General features: G+C 36.0%; 1 protein-coding gene across 1 annotated transcript in view; it reads right to left on the bottom strand.

Moving 5' to 3' along the window:
- The window catches only part of IPO11 (importin 11), a gene marked incomplete at its 5' end in the record, with an annotated part of 180,137 nt that overhangs the window by 153,831 nt on the left and 5,600 nt on the right, over nucleotides 1-20,706 (bottom strand). The window contains 5 exons of the mRNA XM_079703593.1: nucleotides 616-664; nucleotides 5,393-5,451; nucleotides 10,207-10,339; nucleotides 18,798-19,001; nucleotides 20,393-20,465. Coding sequence (XP_079559719.1) covers nucleotides 616-664; nucleotides 5,393-5,451; nucleotides 10,207-10,339; nucleotides 18,798-19,001; nucleotides 20,393-20,465 — 518 coding nt within the window. The remainder of the gene's footprint in view (nucleotides 1-615; nucleotides 665-5,392; nucleotides 5,452-10,206; nucleotides 10,340-18,797; nucleotides 19,002-20,392; nucleotides 20,466-20,706) is intronic.

The raw sequence follows: 20,706 nt of genomic DNA on the forward strand, positions 1-20,706 counted from the left end.
CATACATGTGTGTGTACGCATTCGTGTGTATCCTGTGTATGTTATGTGTGTGCATCCTGAGCAAAGGTGCTTATAATCATAGGGAAGAGAAAAGGATAACAAACAGACCACCAGTATAATACAACACAAATGCAAATGCTAAATTCTTTCGTGTGGGAGAGTGGATCAGAAAGGGTCCTATTGGTAAGTCAGTAAAGGTTAATAAACAAGGGATTTACAAAATGAATGTAACTATTTAAGAACATTTATATCAAACAGATACATAAAATGTACTAAAAGAAACAATCAATAAAAAGTCTAAACAGCATTTGACATAGGGTCTACACTTATTATCTGCTAAACATACTACTGTTGTGGATGTCTGCATGGAACATAGTAGCAGTAGAAATACAGAGGAAGGAACGGATACAAAATAATTTTACTTTTTAAAAAAGGTTTCCTCAATCCTTAGGACAAGACAGGTATATGAAGACAAAGCTGAGCTTACAATTTAATTTCAGATAATTAATTACCGAGATAACAAGATTTTAGCCACTCCAGATTTGCAAGTGCCAAGCGGAAGCTATTAATGAGTAAGGATTCTACAGTAAAAACTACTATCATGGAAGTACTTACTGCACTCCAGAAATTGTTTTAGACGTTCAAATATTCCATGTAAAAAACCCTAGAACAGAAAAAAAATTTTGAAGAGTCTCAATTTATTGTTATAATTTTACCTTACACGTTTTCAGGGAAGCTAAAACATACTTATTATATCATATTAAAAAGTTAAAATTAGATAAAAATCATTCCATTATTATAAAAATGTCTTCAGTCTTCCACAACAAAATAACTATAGTATTTCATCTCCTCAGTGTCTCATTTCAATAACCTAAATCACTTTGCAATAAATAAAAAATTATTTATTAAGCATTCTATTTCACTAAATATTTTCTATTCTCCTTACTGTTTTATTTTTTTTCATAGCCGTATAACCCCCTGACATACTGTTTATCATGTCTCCTCCCACTAAAATGTAAGATCCTTAAGAGCCAAGGACTTTCCCTTGTTATTTTGCTCTATCCCAGAATCCAGGAATGGTATTTAGCAATAATAAGTACTCATAATATGAATAAATGGTAGCAATTATTTATAGCAGAGTTCTCAATCTCAAGTATTAAATACATTAGCCTTCAGATACCAGAAAAGGCAAGACTCACCATTTACCATATGGGTCCAATACACCTTTACCTTTTAATATATATTTTAAAATGTTATGAAAACTTCACAGAAATAGGGCTTTCCTGGTGGCACAGTGGTTGAGAATCCGCCTGCCAATGCAGGGGAGACACAGGTTCGAGCCCTGGTCTGGGAGGATCCCACATGCCGTGGAGCAACTAAGGCCGTGTGCCACAACTACTGAGCCTGCGCTCTAGAGCCCACGAGCCACAACTACTGAAGCCCACACACCTAGAACCTGTGCTCCACTACAAGAGAAGCCACAACAATGAGAAGCCTGCGTGCCACAGCGAAGAAGTAGCCCCTGCTGCCACGACTAGAGAAAAGCCCGCACACAGCAACAAAGACCCAACACAGCCAAAAATAAAATAAATAAAATAAAGTAAATTTAAAACAAACTTTACAGAAATAAATATAAAGGAATAGTGAAAAACAACTTTATTAAAAATTTTTAAGAATTTAATTATCACAGACTTCTTTGTATCAATAAATTATGGTGTATAAACATCATAAAAGATGTCACATGTCCTGTTAGCGAATGATGGTCCAGGCTTTTGTCACAAAATACTACACAATGAAGGCCTTCCTGATGAATGACTAACTAGAACAGAATGCTCTATTTCTTCTTTGAAATATAGAAATATATTGTTCACTCATCAATTCCTGAGTCTGAGACAATTCAACTAGGATATCATCACCTGAAGACACAAAGGCTGAGATTTCACTTAGACAATTTCACTACCATCATTAGGGTCTAGAATGCTGCTACCGGTCTGAGAGCATCCATCTTCAGATTCATGTAAAAATTATAAAACATTTTCCTGTTAATTTTCTTTTCTCAGCCATTGCGAGCAGGAAATGAAAAATCCTGAATTCTCGACTGTGTTAAATGAAAGCTAATAGTAAAGAGATAGTGTTTGTGGTCTTCTTTTACACCTTCCTAAAAGACGATGCAATACAGTAGACAACACAGTAAGAAAACTGCAGGACAACAACTAATTTCACTATTGCCTCATCCTCTGGCAATCTCATCATTCTTTCATTTTCATACTATTTCAATCTTTTTAAGCACAGTTGAGAATGATAAGTAATGATAATTAATAAAATAATTCCTAGGATGATGAAACAGCAGAATGTTTCAATATAGGAAAAATAAAATCACCAAGATCCCATATGTATGTTAAATTTATACAGGGGTTCAATGGTCCCATATAGTAGCTACAAAATAGAAGTAATTTTATTCTATTTTCTTTTAAATAAAATTTGTGTATCAGTCAGGGTTCTCTAAAGAGAGTAGAAAATTATAAAGGCCATCAATTTTAAGTGCATCAAGAGGATCGGGAATTTACCGAACTAGACCACCAACTAATCTGCAACCCAAATCAACTAATTAACTTGACTATGGTTATGTAATAATAAAGTAAGAACCCCTTAAAGTTATCATTAAATGGTAATTTACAGAGCATTTTAATTAGTTGCTGAACTCATTACAAAAATCATTATCTCCCTTAATCCTCACAACATCCAATGGGATATGTACTATTATTTCATCTCATATTACAAAAAAGGAAACTCAGTATCAAGGAAAATAAGTAAATAGTCTGAGGCCATGTTATCAGGAAAAGGCCAAGCCAAGATTCAAATCCAAATTTATCTGCCTCCAGAAACCCAAACCTCACAACTATCATATAGTGCTTCTTAAGCATCTTTTAAATTCCATGTTATTTTAAAGATCTTTATGTTATTTGAAAAGTTGCTCATAATTTGTTAAAATTCTATTCTCTTTACAGCTAGTCAATATACATTAAATGCCACAACACAGCATTTATAACTGAGTAAAGGTTGATGTACAATTTCTGAGACAGAAGAAAGACTCTCAAGGAAAAGCCAAAGGCTCACAAAATATGGATAGTATCCACTGAAAACTATTATTCTAGTTTACAGAAATATGATTCAAATCAATTCATTTTCACTAAAAAAAAAACCTGACATATTCAGTGTTTTAATTTTATGATACTCAGAATAATATTACATATAAAGATAATCACTGAACCTTCTCACATGTTTCTACCATATCATATAGTCATTCATTTAACAAATAACTACAGAACATTTTTATATTGCAGAGATTGTTCCAAGCTCTAGAGTGAACAGTGAATGAAACAAAGTCTCTGCAGTCATGAAACTTATACTCTAGTGAGGGAAATGAGGGGGAGTTGTCAAACTGATTTCTGGAAAATGTTTTTTGACAGCATAGCAATAAATATAGATATTTAAATGTATCAGTATTTAAAACTGTGATTGGTTTTGATATATCTTCGGGCAATTTGGTAATATATATCAATATTATCAGTGTGCATACACTTTAACCCAACATTTCCATTTCTAAGAATTTATCCTAGAGATCACTTAGAAAAGTACACAATGACATATGCACCCAAATGTTCATTCCACTACCATTTATCAACAGTTAAAAACTGGAAACAACCTACATGTCATCAACAGATAATTGGGCAAGTAAATTATAGAAAACCTATGATTAATTTTATCATTTTTTAAAAAATTTGTACACCTACAGTAATCATATGGATTTACTATACAATCATTAAAAACATGACATATAACAATACTACTGACATGAGAAAAATATCCCCAATACACTGAGTTTAAGAAAAAGCCAAGTGGACTTCCCTGGTGGCACAGTGGCTAAGAATCCACCTGCCTATGCAGGGTACACGGGTTCTAGCCCTGGTCCGGGAAGATCCCACATGCCACGGAGTAACTAAGCCTGTGTGCCACAACTACTGAGTCTGCGCTCTAGAGCCCGTGAGCCACAACTACTGAGCCCGTGTGCCACAACTACTGAAGCCTGCGTGCCTAGAACCCGTGGTCCGCAACAAGAGAAGCCACCGCAATGAGAAGCCTACATACCACAACTAAGAGTAGCCCCCACTCACCACAACTAGAGAAAGACCGCGCACAGCAACGAAGACCCAACACAGCCAAAAATAAATAAATAGATGAACGAAGGAAGGAAGGAAGGAAGGGAGGGAGGGAGGGAGGGAGGGAGGGAGGGAGGAAGGAAGGAAGATGGACCCAAGTAAGGAAACAGCTTGTAGGTCTCATTCATATAAAATTGAGGAAGAGAGAAAGTATATCTGAAAGAATATAAGATGTCTTAAAGGATAATTAACAAATGTTAGCAATATCTCTGATAGTAAGTTTTTAAATGATTTCTTATTTCCTGTTTCCTTTTCTGAGTTTTTTAATCTTTAAAAAAATAAGCATATAATGCTTTTATAGAAAAAAATCGTCTTTACATTATAATGATGTATATTAGCAGTTTTTGAACTCTTTTAACAATAGAACCATTATTTCAATCATAATCTTATGGAAATACAAAATATACTAAAGATTAAAAAAAAAACTGTGACTCTGGTCAAATCTAGTAGGACAGACACAAAGACCCAATTAAATATAATCTTTCCACAATTCCTATACAGCCCCCAAGACAATCCAGAGAGTAACATCTTAGCTGACATAAACTCACTGTGAAAACTAATATAGATGTGAGCAAGTATGATACAATTCCATTTCGTTTAGGAATAAAATTTATGCAGCTATATATTTTTGCATATAGAAAAAGTAGATGACGTGATACCAAAAATGAATATATTTCACAACTTGTTGGGCTTATCAGTGGAGTTTTCCCCTCTTATGTACATAACTTTTAATTGATTGCAAAGAGCATAAATGTTATGATTCAAGGGGAAAAAAACACATTTTAAGTACATAAAAACAGACAAAGGAAAATACCAAGGATATAAATCAATCTAGTGACCCTGGTAATGTTATCATAGCATTCAAATTCACAAGAGTTCACGTGAATTCACAGTAACACTCTCAATGCACCACGGCATCTTGAGAACCATCCTAGTTCTACTTCCTCTCCTTCACATAATATTTCTGCTTTAACATATTTTCTGTATGTCTGAAAACAGACCACAAGTCTAAAAGTGTAGTATAATATATACAGAATAGTAAAAAACTAGGTGGTCATTTAATAAAAAACTTTTAAATGAATGCCAAGTAAAAAGAATAAACTTTGTAACATTCAGGAAAATACCAAGCACTTTTCCAAAGTTACAAAAATTAAACGACTTCTTTCACTTACCATCACCTCCATATTCTTATGAGGTTCCACGAATCCATTAACAGTTAACTTACGCAGCACTGAAAAGTAAAATCAAGCTTTACTTACATCTTTTTTTTCATATTTTTTCCTATTAAAATCATAATCATAATAGACTCAGAATCACAAAGCCTCATCAAGCCTGGAGGTTAATCTAGCTTAATCCTTTCATTTAATAGATAAAGAAAGGTAACTCCTGGTCACTGGTTGGTTATGAAGTGGGAAAGATGGAACTAAACCCCAGTTATTGTGACTAAGAAGCAATGTTCTTCTCACTTATCATAACTACTCATGTTTTTTAAAACCATACTGCAAAATTTAGTTCAATTTACATAACTGTTAGCACTTCTCACTTGCAATAACACCTACAGGCTAAGTTGAGAAGGTTACCTCTATTCCATAAACTTTAAATTATGACTCAACAGTGACCGAAAAGCTTTATTCAGTTTTAGGCTACATTAATGAAAATATAGTACCTCCAAAACGGGATAAAAAGATTAAACTCTATTTCCAAATCTGGAATAAACTACAGTGCTCAATTACAAGCATCACATTTTACGAGTAAACCAATGTACACAGGGAGACAAGCAGGATTAACAGATTTGAAGTCAGATCTAAACTTAAATCGTAGCTCCAATGTCTAAAACTGTATTATTTTGGGCAACTTTTCTGATCTCACATTCCTCATCTATAAAATGTGGTTATAAGTCCTACTGCATAGGGTTATTAAAGAATTCAATAGTACAATATATGTAAAACACTTAGCAGAATTCAGTAACAACAAGCATGATAGCAGCATAAGACTACCACCTTATATTATCAAATTTAAAGTCACTTCACTTTAAGAAAACAACATTACAGACAGCATTGCTTTCTATATAACTAAAGACTTAGTGTTCATGAGGTGAAGTCTAAGGGCAGTGTAACCCACATACCTACAGTCAATTAACCTTCAATAAAGGAGGCAAGAATATACAATGGAGAAAAGACAGTCTCTTTAGCAAGTGATATTGGGAAAGCTGGACAGCCGCATGAAAGTCAATGAAGTTAGTTAGAACACTTCCTCACACCATACAGAGAAATAAACTCAAAATGGCTTAAAGAGTTAAATATAGGACATGAACCATAAAACGCCTAGAAGAGAACAAAGGCAAAACATTCTCTGACATAAATAGTACCAATGTTTTCTTAGATCAGTCTCCCAAGGCAAAAGAAATAAAAGCAAAAATAAACAAATAGGACCTAATCAGACTTATAGTTTTTGCACAGCAAAGGAAACCATAAACAAAATGAAAAGACAACCTACAGACTGGGAGAAAATGTTTGCAAACGATGCAACCAACCAGGGCTTAATTTCCAAAATATACTAACAGCTCATACGACTCAATAACAAAAAAACAAACAACCCAATCAAAAAATGGGCAGAAGACCTAAATAGACAGTTAAACAAAGAAGACATACAGATGGCCAACAGGCACATGAGAAGATGCTCAACATCGCTAATTATTAGAGAAATGCAAATCAAAACTACAATGAGGTACATCACCTCACACTGGTCAAAATGACCATCATTAAAAAGTCTACAGGGACTTCCTGGTGGTGCAGTGGTTAAGAATCCGCCTGCCAATGCAGGGGACACAGGTTCGATCCCTGGTCCAGAAAGATCCCACATGCCGCAGAGCAACTAAGCCTGTGTGCCACAACTACTGAGACTGCACTATAGAGCCTGTGAGTCACAACTACAGAGCCTGTGAGCCACAACTACTGAGCCTGGGTGCCACAACTACTGAAGCCCATGCACCACAACAAAAAGCCACTGCAATGAGAAGCCCATGCACAGCAACGAAGAGTAGCCCCCACTCGCTGCAACTAGAGAAACCCCATGTGTAGCAACAAAGACCCAACACAGCCATAAAAAAATAAATAAATAAAATTTTTGAAAAAAGTCTACAAATAATAAATGCTGGAGTGGGTGTGGAGAAGAGGGAGCCCTCCTACACTTTTGGTGAGAACATAAATTGGTACAGCCACTAAGGAGAACCATATGGAGGTCCCTTAAAAAACTAGAGTTGCCATATGATCCAGCAATCCCCTTCCTGGGTATATATGTGGAGAAAACCATAATTTAAAAAGATACATACACCCCAATGTTCATAGCAGCACTATTTACAATAGCCAAGACATGGAAACAACCTAAATGTCCATCGACAGATGAATGGATAAAGAAAATGTATATATACACACAACAGAATACTACTCAACCATAAAAAAGGATGAAATAATGTCATTTGCAGCAACACTGATGGACCTAGAGATTATCATACTAAGTGAAGTCAGAAAGAGAAAGACAAATACCATATGATATCACTTACATGTGGAATCTAAAATATGACACAAATGAACTTATTTACAAAACAGAAACAGACCCACAGACATAGAAAACAAACTTATACTTACCAAAAGGGAAGGGGGTCGGGGAGGGATGAATTAGGAATTGAGATTAGCAGAAACATACTATCAGTACTATATACAAAATAGATGAATAACAAAGTCCTACTGTATAGCACAGGGAACTATATTCAACATCCTGTAATAAACCATAATGGCAAAGAATATGAAAAAAAATGTGTGTATATGTGTGTGTGTGTGTGTGTAAGTGAATCACTTTTCTGAATCACCAGAAATTAATACAACATTGTAAATCAATTAAACTTCAATAAAAAATTAATAAAGTTCAGTGTATTAAAATTCGGCTTAGAATGCAAATGTCTAAAGACCTTTAGTTTCATACCATCAATTATATACAACTCAAGTTACTGCACCATAATAGGAGAAAATAGGGCTCAAGCTGAATCCCTTACCCTGGACAAGATCTTTCCCACCACAGGACCTTGGTCTACACTATCTGGGACAGTGCTTTCTTTCTCCCTTTATCACCTAGTTAACTTCCATTTATCCTTTATGATTTTGGTTCAAACATCAGTTTCTCAGGAAAGTCTTTTCTGAGCTTATTACCAATCATAACATTGTAAGGCCCCCCTATCACAGATGTCATTTTACATGTACTTGTATGATCATTTTATTATATCTGTCTCCCCAGAACCAAGCACCTACCTATAAATATGAATGAAGTAATGACTGAATATTGAATGAAATATTGAATGAAGTAATGAATTCAATATTGAAATATTGAATGAAGTAATGAACATATGCCTGTCTAAAAGATACTAAATGCACACAGGTATAAATGCAAAGATTACATGTGACAAAAGCTCTAGTCCTAAGTATTTAAGTCATAAAAGGAAAGAAATTTATAGCTTGACAGAAAAAGTATTTTAAAGAAAAATGCTATGAGATTTTTCCAGGTCAGGATGCCTTAGAAATGCTAATGTGTATCTAAGACCTTGAGATGCTGTGGTGTCGAAAAGCCTAAAGCAGGCTAATGTAGAGTAGAACAGCATCATTTGTGTCAGGAGTTAGGCTTTGAAGTCAGTGAGACAAAAAAACTCTACAATCAAAAGGATTCATGAAAATTCCTTAATCATTAAATACAGTACTTACACACCGCTTTATGTATCTAATCTTGTATCAGTTTCTCTAATTCTTTCTGTGTAAACATTTCTAAGGCCTTTTAATGTCTTCCTCAAGAATGTTGGCAAAACCATCTCCATTCACTTGTAAAACCACCTGTACAATGGATTGGATTTTACATGTCAATAGTCCTTTAAAATAATTTGTCCACAAGGTTCCCCAAAGTGTGTTGACAGTTTGGGGTTTGTGCATCCACTATCTTGTTAATGTAAGTGATGCACTGGAGTAGTGCCATTGTAAGGTACTAAGGTGAGTATGATAAAAGGGTTTACAAATAAAACAGAGAATGCAAAATGAGCTGTAGTAAGAAAGAAATAAAGGTTGCTTGAGCTCAAACTCAGAAACACAAGATAAAAGAGCCTCAGCAACCAGAACAGAAGGAAGACAAAGAGAATAAAATGATGGTGAATGTTTTAGAAAGGAAATGAACCTCGGAATACATGCATCAAGATAAGCTCAGCTCAGGGAAGGTGAAAGAGATTTATGCTAAGGGATGCCTATAAACAAAGCATAGGAAAACACAGGCCAAGACAGCACCCCAACAAGTACCTTCTAAAATCCAAGTGAGTCTAAGGTACAAACAAGAAAGATGAGTTCTCAGGGAAAAGAGAGCTGGGAGATAGAGCTCAACTAATAAGCCTTGGGGACAGAAGTTTAGGAAAGTCGGCATGACAATAATAATGGTAGCAGCCCAGAATGAGAAATGAAGCAAAAAAGAAGTGCAAGGGGCTTCCCTGGTGGCGCAGTGGTTGAGAGTCCGCCTGCGGATGCAGGGGACGCGGGTTCGTGCCCCGGTCTGGGAGGATCCCGCATGCCGCGGAGCAGCTGGGCCCGTGAGCCATGGCTGCTGAGCCTGCGCGTCCGGAGCCTGTGCTCCGCGACGGGAGAGGCCGCAACAGTGAGAGGCCCGCGTACCGCAAAAAAAAAAAGAAGTGCAAGTATTTGAAAGGTATGCATTCAGAGCCATGAAACTCCAGTAATGTGAATATAACTTAAAGCTATCCATCTGAACTATGTGTGCTCTCATCAATTAAGGTAGAGGAAGAGCTATTCTTACAAAAGCAAAGCAAACTACAAGAGCCCTAGTCTCTGAGGGAACTATTAACCCCTTATTCTTGCAAACAGAAAGTCCATACAGAGAAACTATTCGGCCACTGTTCTCAGGTATGTTGTTTCAAAAATAAGCATGTCAAGTTTAATAGTACCTTTCAATGACAGTAGAGTTCGTTCTAGTGAACTTAGAACTGCAGCTTCATTGCCAGAAGAAACTTGTTGAAGGAATGTGTCTGTGTGGTGATTCCACAGAGAGCAGGCAAAACTATAAATTCCAGAAGCTAACTGCAAAGATATCAACAAATTTGGTCACAATATTATTACAGATTTCAGTAATCAATTAGACCTACGTAGTAACACATTTTGGTTTTAAAACTGAGCACACATTTTCAATGAGATTTAAAATAGTCAAGAATCACTTACAGCAACATTTTAAACTTTTTTTTAGTCACAATGCACAGCAGTAAGTATAGTTTACATTGGCTGCTGCTATGAACACACACACACATGCCCCCCCCCAAAATATTAGTTTCTTGAAACATTGCTTAGCCTAATGCCTGCATTGCAGTCTGATATTTCCTATTTTTACTTTTTTTTCTTCCACTAATAGTTGTAACACTCAGCTTTAAAAACAGGACTGTCACTGAATTTATCAGATAAATCAATATACTAAGAATACAAAGGAGTTAAATTTCTGTGTTCTGCCAATTCTACCCATACGGTTTTGGGTATTTAAAGCCAAGAACATAACAAACCACATCACTTGTCAGGCTGCTTGCCTAATATGTACCAGTATTTAAAAACCTGACTCACACTGAGAACCACCTTCCAGTGGTATCTTCGTTTTTTTCCAGAAGGTTTAAGAGCAAACCACTTGAGCCTATATGGCAATTTTCTTTAAATAAAATCATACATAAGTGCATATGACTAGTTATCATTAGCACACTTCAGAATGATTTTTTCTTATTTGAGATATGTCATATCAACTAATTAAACACTGTATTTACTAATGTGGTCAGGTATCAGAAACCAGTCAGAAATGCAATCCTGTAAATATAATATTTCTAAGAAAAAATCAAATTCCACTTCTGTTATTTTAATTCAGTAATCTTAATGGTCTGTGCTTCCAGGTATAGAGAAACAGCTTCACCATACCCCTTGGAAACTGCACATATCTACACAGGCAAAGGCTTAAACCTCAGCTAATCCGAGTATTGGCAGAACATCTTGTGATCCTCCTGGAACACAAGAGGATGAAAGGCTTGTAAGCAACTGCTAGAACACCAATCTCCTGCTCACCTCCCTATCTCCTCTGTTAGATGGTTTCTCATGGCCTCCTGGGATTTGATAAGGTATAAAGTATCCTATACCACCAGAAGAGAGCTGCAGAATATAATACCACTTAGTTACAGTCCAGAATTGGCTTCCCAGCAATGGGGCATTCCACAACTTGGACTGCAGTCATCCAGCCCCTATTGCTTTAGTCATTGTTTTTAGTGTGTAGCCATATAGCATTTGTGACAGAAATCAAGAAAGAAACAGTAGTATGAAAAAACTTTAATTAATATTCTTCTTTGTTTCACACTCTAGTTCTGGAGCTAAGCACCTAGTTTAGGCATTAGGCATCTATTATGCCACAAGTCATAATTCTTTTTAGCTAGCCTACAAAAGGGCTCTGCACAAACAGGGATGGTTGGAATGAAGCAGCAATAGCACTACACTTTCAGCCCAAGGGTAAAAGGAAGGAGACAGACAAACAAGGAAAACACCACAAGAATTTGGGACGGAATACTGCTAACTATCCTGTAAACACAAGTCCTCCACAAGCTTCTATCTGCTCTAGAAAATACCAACTGATACATGCTCACAAAAGGCTCATCTGGAAAAGAGAAAGTAATAATAAGCACAAATAGGAGGGATAAAAATATTTATTCTACATTTTATTCTCAAAAATGTAGAGGGGGTAGGGAATATTCAGTTAGACAATATAAAAATAAATTATTTAATGAAACATTTTAGGTAGTAGTTCATGAAAATCCCAAATACTTGCATTTTTCTTTTTCTAAACCAGAAGAAACAGTGCCACCCACTGACTGCTTAGCAACTTTGTAGAAGCACACAGACTTGACTCCTTGAATATCAAAGGCAAAACATTACAGGAAGTTTTATTTCTTTTAGTATTTTAAATATTCTTAAACTTTTTTAGCCTCAGGACCACTGTCCTCACAATTTTCCCCTAAGAAAAGTGAGCACCAAAAATGTTTAAATCAAAGTTTGTAATTCATCACTAATAGTGGGGCAATGAATATTATCCACAAACTGGAGCTTTCAAAACCTGCTTAACCTAACTCTAATCAACAAGATAGGGACTTCCCTGGTGGTCTAGTGTTTAAGAACCCATCTTGCAACGCAGGGGACACCGGTTCAATCCCTGGTCAGGGGTACTAAGATCCCACATGTCGCGGAGCAACTAAGCCTGTGCACCACAACTACTGAGCCCGGGCGCTCTGGAGCCCACATGCCACAACTAAAGAGAAGCCCGTGCGCTGCAACAAAGAGCCTGTGCGCCACAACTAGGACCCTACACAGCCAAATAAATAACTATTAAAAAAAAAAAAAAGATAACCAAAAAATGTTTCAACATGTCAATGGTGCACCAATAAAAAACAAAAAAGAGAGAGAATACTATTCTAACTTAAAAAGACTCTTAAGAAGGAATTAATTCCCTGGCGGTCCATTGGTTAGGACTCCGCACTTTCACTGCCAAGGGCGCAGGTTCAATCCCTGGTCGGGGAACTAAAATCCCACAAGCCACATGGTGTGGCCAAAAAAAAAGACACTTAAGAAACATGATCAAATGCTATGTACCTGCCATATTCATTTTTCTGGCTCAAACACACCACTTGTAAACATATTTAAGAACAACATAGAAAATTGGCTAGAAGTATTACATCATATTAAATCACTACTTTTATGTGTGTTAAGTATGATAAAAGTTAAATGATTATATATGCTAAGTAACCAGATTAGGCTCAAGATGGAATCACGCATGCTAAGCCCCACAGCAGCAAACCAAAACTTAGAACTAAGGTTCTATGCTGGGCTCTCCCAGAAAAGGCAGGTCTAGGTCAACCTATCAGTGCCTGCCTGCTCAACACAAGTTACCTGATCCAGCTCTAAGACTTCTCTTTGCTCCATATAAGGAAAATAACCCTGATTTAGCTATTCAGCTAATTCCCAGTCTAGCTTCCTTGTTCCTGCTCACTTTTGTACAAAAAACTCTTTCAGCTTGTACAGCTCTTTGGAGCTCCTATCTGCTAGATTGGATGCTGCCTGACCCATGAAGAGTTGAATAAAAGTCTATTAGGGGCTTCCCTGGTGGCGCAGTGGTTGAGAGTCCGCCTGCCGATGCAGGGCACACGGGTTCGTGCCCCGGTCCGGGAAGATCCCACATGCCGCGGAGCGGCTCGGCCTGTGAGCCATGGCCGCTGAGCCTGCACGTCCGGAGCCTGTGCTCTGCAACGGGAGAGGCCACAACAGTGAGAGGCCTGCGTACCACAAAAAAAAAAAAAAGTCTACTAAATCAGTAAACTGTCAGTGGAAAATTTTCTTTTAACCTTTAAAAAAATAAATCTATCTTTTTACAAATGAATACTAAAGTATTTAGTAATAAAATATCATGAAATCTTTAAATTACTATAAAATATCTTAGAAAAAGCAATAAAGCAAAAACAGCGAAATGTTAACTGCTAAATCTAGGTATATGAGTACCTAGATGAGTATATGGCAGTTAATATTTTTTCTTTATTTTTCTGTATGTTTAAAAAATTCACAAGTAACTCTTAAAACATCCACACATTTGTAACAAAAAAAGGTAGTTACTTTAGTAGCAGTCAGCTTTTTCCTTAATATTTAAATAAAAATTTGTTTCCACTTAACCACGACATACATATATATCAAACTACCCAAATGTGTCAGGCCAGAAGCTTTGGTGGATTGTAAGGTTTCAAAAACAATTTCCAAAGTGCCAATGTCTCTCAATTGATATTAGCTTTCAATGAAGGACATTCCTAAAGACCTGTAACATCTGTTACCTACATATTTTTTAAGTAAAATCTAATTTTTATTTTGTTCTCAAACCTGCCACTGGTACACCTCAGGCCCAGGAAGGTCACTGTGGCCCATCTTCCAGATCCCTCAAGTCCTCTAATCCTAGCAACAGCCATAAGGCTGTCCTTAGCTACTGATGTCTAGACAATGCTCTCAGGTATACAGAATATGATCTCAATATGAGGAAGGAGGAAGTGAAACTACCCTCCTCTCCATTTGGGATCCTGCCTTTGTTCACAGCTGCATTTCAGGCATCCAATACGGTGACTGGCAGAGTAGGAACTCAAATATTTGTCAGACAGATAGAGATGGGCAAAAAACAAAGCATAAATCGACAATGCTTCAAGAGCCCCTTTTCCTAGGACCCAGACAAGAGTCCTTGTGAACCATCCAGAAAGGATAAGCACCATGCTATACTCAAAATCTCCTCTTCTGTTTAGTGCATAGCTTTTTTTTTTTTTTTTGGTCAGGCTCGTCACTTTGACTCTCTCCTCCATTAAAACTTCCCACCAAAAGTTTCCTCATACTTATGTAAGCCTAGACTCACACACACTCACACGCATGCACGCACGCGCACACACACACACACTCTTAAGTCCCCATACAGGCTCATAGCAGAGATGACCCTTTGTGTATTATAGGAGTCACTCTTTAAACAATGTGTCTAAAAGCCAATTTGAATTCGACAGAGCAAAAGACAAGATCTAGAATCAGCATTTAATCAGTACTTGGCATTTAAAATCACCCAAACGAAATTGAAACAAAATGAATTTAACCTATTTGATGATTTGCTTATAAACACATTTATCTTTTAAATAAATTTCACTATTTTGTAAATTTCCTGAAGGTTCAAGCTATACCATATAAGTGGCACCTTGGCATTCTCAAATTTAACATTCATAACTTCAACTATTTGGGAATTTTCCCTAAGGACCACATCATGAAATTATAAATTTATAAGAAGTATGAAAATCTCTTTTACGAGGCTGAGTGAGCTTATACTAAGCAACCCATCTCAAAATAGCTATGTGGTTCTGTTTTGTTAGTTTATTCAGAAAACAGTGACTCATCAGGAAGACTCTTTGGTAGTACTGTAACCTGACTTCACCTTGCCACACAGTTTTCTCTTATCTTCACCATGCAAACAATACACATGCTGTTAGTGGGAACATTATTCATCATAAACCCTTCAGTTTTTTATATTTTGCTAAATGTTAGCTTTGACTATAATAACAATGTAATACAGTATTTAGTTTTCTTCTGTGGCAGATTTTAATAAGTTACTAAAACTTTGAGGGTTTGTGTCTTACGCCTTTCCCCACGAATCTCAAGAGATGACTATTTGTCTCTTTCATCTCCTTCGGTACCTTAGATATCTCTCGTACACAACAGGCAAACAATATCTGCTGACCTACTCTCAGGGAGAAGAATTTAAGAGTAATTCCTAACATCCAACCTTAAAAAATTCATAATAAAAACTGGTTATGGGGCTCCCCTGGTGGCGTAGTGGTTGAGAGTCCGCCTGCCGATGCAGGGGACACAGGTTCGTGCCCCGGTCCAGGAAGATCCCACATGCCACGGAGTGGCTAGGCCGCTGAGCCTGCGCGTCCGGAGCCCGTGCTCCGCAATGGAAGAGGCCACAACAGGGAGAGGCCCAGGTACCGCAAAAAAACAAAAAAAAACCCTGGATATGGAATATGTCCTTTTTAGAGATTCATACTCTAAATATTATTGGATGAAATGACACATTAAGATTTGCTCCAGCAAAGAGGAAAAGTAAACGTGGCAACACCTTAAGAACTGTTAAATATGAATGAAGAATATATGGGGGTTGTTGTATTGTTCTCTCAACTAGAGTATATTTGAAATTTTCTTAATTAAGAAAACGATATAACTGGTTGTATGCCAAAATTCCACAGCAAAGTATCCAATAAAGTCAGTAGGTCAAGAATTTAACTGTATGCCAAGAAAATACAAAAAAAAGAAAAAATAAAACTAAATGTACAAAGGTCTTGGCTTCTAGGAAAAAGTGATTAAAAACGCAAAATTGATACTTAAATTACACCGTAACTAAGATTTCCATCTCAAAACTTTAATGGTGTTTGTATAGATTAACTTGGAATAATAAAGATTATAAATTCACAGAATCACACAACTTTAGAATTGAAAGAAAATTTTAAAGAATCATGAAGTTTAAATGTCTTACTCAAAATTCCAAAGCTGCTCAGTACAAAGAAACATTCTTCACTGGAAACCAGGTCTTCTCATACTTGTTAACCCATATTTCTAAACACAAGTGAAATATACTTGCTTTCAAAAAATCTTTTCTTCTTTTTTGAGTTTTAGATTACTTCATTTACCATAGCATAAACCTTTGTGGGTTACACATCATGTCTACAAGGTATTATTTGGTTAATAAATTTACAAGTACATTAGAATTACTATCTGTACCTTAAATCCCTTGCTTTCGTAGACCTTAGATTTTAACTGTACTTAATGTTAACTTTTTTATATTCAGGTTTGTATGAAAAGCTTATGATTTTCTAGAAAATGAATCCTCTTTGTGTCAAATCAAGCTCAATTTTGTAACTGCAAAGCAATTTTCTCTCCACTGCTGATTTTGTAGTTTGTCACCCCTGAAAAAGACTTATTTTAACATGGAGGGAAAACAAGATATAAAAAATGTTGGGGCACGCAGAGCAGTAGGGAGGGGCTTTAAGTGCACACTGCACTACTTTGCCATACCAACTAGCTCAACTATGACCTTACACTTAATTTTAGGTGGGAAACTAATTTAGTACATGAAGACCATCTTAGCAATAAAGTAAACACATTATTAAAAGGAAGATTTTCCCACACTTCAGATTACCAAAATAATAGGAGTTCTTCATTAACTAGCAAACTTGCTCTTTATAATAAATCTTCCCACACATGCTACCTTCAATTAAAGTACACATCTTGTTTCCCAACCCCATGAGACAAGACTCCCCTCCTAGTCCCTACTGTGCTCCATGTTTCCAGGTTCAGATACTCCATTCCAGAATGAAAGGTGCTAAGCTGAATTATTTCTTCCCGGTATCTTGAGTTTTGTATATGCTCCTCAAACTCCTGCTTTTTGAAGTTTTGCACTATACCACTTTGAAATCTAGAAGGTATCTAAGAACAAATCTCTTCTTTTACCATTTATTCATTTAACAGTTACTGAGCACCATCCACTGATGTGCATTCTCCTGGGCTGGATAGTAGGACTATAACAATAAGAGCTACAGTCCGCCCTCATAAAATTCAGTGTGGTGGATCTCAAAAAGGTAAGTCAACAATTATAATGTAATTACAATGCAATGTACAGTGTAATAAATACTCTGCTGGAAGTAAGTACAAGATGCTAAGGAGACCTATATTTCATTTTATATGGAGAGGAAACAGCCTCACACTACAAGAAAACCAAGCAAGAAAGTTGAAGTGGACAGGAAGCTAACCCAAACAAGCTATACAGACTAAGGCTAGTTTAGATACAATTTGTAGAGCATGACTAGGCTAAATATAAATTATATCTGAAAACCAAGGAGGCAACACATTAAGAGAGTACGACTTCAGAAAGTCAAACTAAGAATTAAGACTTCTATAGAAGGGGACCCTTCACTATAGAGTAACTGTAACCCAGAATCTTCTACACATTTGATTTTGGAAAACGTATATATAAAAGAAATTGAAGGGGCCTAAGATGGGAATAAAGGTGAGAAAAATCAACAAGAAATTCATAAAGAGACTTGAGAAGATAAAATGTCCATTTCTTTAGTCCTTTTTAGATATCAAGCAAAAGTGACAAGGATTTTAAAAGCAACCTTTAACAAAAAGAATTTCTTACACTCAATATCCTCAGATAAATAGAAAATTGGCTATTTAAACCTACTGGGTTAAAAATAAAGAGAACATACTGTGGTTCTGGTTTAAACTTTGGTGTATTAAGAATCACCTGGGGAACCTATCAAAAATGCAAATTCCCAAGCCATATCCTCAAAGTAAGGATTCCAAAGGTAAGCAAGAACACTTAAAAACACTTGGAGACTCCCATTGTTACCTGGTACAGTTCAAAATGTTAGGTTGAATAATATGAAAATCACTGTTCTGGTAGTTCAAAACAGTGAAATACAAACAAAAGCACCAAAGCAACTGAATGGAGAAGGTAAAGTTTTTTCAACAAATGGTGCTAAAACACCTATAGACACCCTCAGTCGTGTCAGACTCCTTCCTACATCCACCAATTACCCAGGCGTGTCAATTGTAACTTCCTAAATTTCAACTCTACATGCTCCTAAATGTTCTCTTTACCGCTGCTTCATTTAAGAGCTTTATCATCAAATCCGAACTACTTCAAATAGCCTCAAACCAGTCTCTTTGCCTTCAGACTGTTCTCCACCAATTTTTCCCCCTCACTGGCAACTAAGTGACCTTACCAGTCATATCACTAACCAGCTTAAAACCTTTTGGGTGTTATCTATTACTATGAACCTTCTGAGGTCAATTAGAAAGAATTAATAATCCTTCAATAAGATATTCAGAGGTAAAATTACACACAGTTTAATACAAGTAGCGCAGTTTTCATTATCAAATTCTTTGTTAAATCACTTACATCATAAAACAGTTTTCTATCAGCAGCCAGTCGTTTAGACGCCAGGGTCTTGGTAACATGATAAAAGGTAAGCAATGCTCTGTGCTGTCGAAGATCATCTTGTACTTTCACAGATTCTATAAGAGTGGGAATCAGTTCAGGCCACTGTCTAGGACAGTCCAATCGAGCTACTTTTGCAATCAGCACGGCAATCTGAGTTGCAATCTAAAGGAAAAAAAAATTAATCTTCAGAAATAAACATATGAAATTAAAGCAATAGATAAGGAATGCATTTATAGTTGAAAATTACCTTTTTTGTTAATTATACATTTAACAAAAATGAGTAAGATTTCACTGAACAACTGCTTAAGATAGTAGTTCTCAAAGTGTGATCTATGGATCCCTAGGGGGCCTAGGATCCTTTCTGTGAGGTCCTCCCTTTCCCAATAACGTACCGGTGTGAAGCTAGATTTTCATCACATACCTTCTGCCAAAATAATATCACAACGTTGTAAGTAGCAAATATACTTGAAAATCTAGATGTCTTCTTTTAAATAGCCAGACACTAAAGAGATAGGCAAAAATGCTGAACAATGTTACTCTTCTCATTAAATATTTATAGTTTGGGGAAATAGCTATTGTTCACTTTTTAAAATTCTACTTATGTTAACAAATAATATTTTTTTAGATGTCTCAGTTTTAATTTCTAATACAATAAATATCAACATATATAACCATTTCGTGTTTTATTTTAGCAGTATAAGGAAGTTCTAAGAATGCAAACTTTGAGAGCCACTGACCTCAGAGTAGAAATGAACATCAATATTAGGTATTTACATAATATTTGTTCAGATCAGTTTCACAAATTCTGGTTGACAGAACACCTAAGCAATGGTTTACCCCTCAATCACCCAAGACCCTGACCCCCCAACCACCTCCTGCCCCACGGAAAGTAACTCTGTTCCTCTCCATCTTCCCTCATCTCCCTCAGTTGAAGAAATGTACAGCAAAAAACTCAGATCATTTAAATAGGTTTAGATAAAACTGCATTGGATACACCACCTAATACAGTGTGCTTTAATATTCAAATTAAAGAATCAAATGTAACAAACAGTAACTCAGAAAAATAATTTTGTATCATAAGCAAACTTATTTTATTCTTAAAAGAAAAATCTCATTATAAGGGAAAGAAAAATTCAATTCCCACAGAGTAGTGAGAACTGCAAATGTGATGAAGGAAACAGACAAAAACCAGAAGCCATCCTGTAGTTTGGGGGGAGGGGGGATGGGAGTGCTAAATTAACTTCTATATATAATTAATATACAGAGATGTGCTTTCAATATTGGCTCAAAAACTGAAGAAGTTAAAAAATATACAAGTATATCTATCTTCAAATGACTTCTGAGTTTTAAATCATTAACAGCCAAATCTAATCAAAATTCTTAACAGGTAGACTTGGATCTCAAAATTTAAAAAACATCAGAGAAATGTGTATAAACATCACAAATTAACATGATAAGATTTTATTTTTAACGCCAAGAAAAAAAGTTAGTTTGGAAAAGAAGCAATAACTAAGGGAAAAGAAAGAATAGTTGGCACTCATTTTCTCACTAACCTGGTTTATTGGTTCATTGAAGTTGGTGATTAGCCCTGCACGCAATGTAGATTTCTCCTCCTCTGAGAGAGCACTGTAAAAAGATATATTTGTTATGCAAGAGAATGCTGCCTAATAATGAATGCAGGTAAGCACGACTGAGAATTTTAGCAATAAAAAGTCTTTCAAACAATGTGTCCTTGATTGTTTTGGTAACTAAATAGAATTATTTCCATTACTTGTATATTGACACATCAGGTAATTCGAAAGCACAAAATTCCTTCACAACTGAATAAATAGGAAATAAGATAAATCCAGAGTAAAGAATGTGATAT

Source organism: Hyperoodon ampullatus (genome assembly GCF_949752795.1).
Source record: "Hyperoodon ampullatus genome assembly, chromosome: 4".
Classification (NCBI taxonomy): Eukaryota; Metazoa; Chordata; class Mammalia; order Artiodactyla; family Ziphiidae; genus Hyperoodon; species Hyperoodon ampullatus.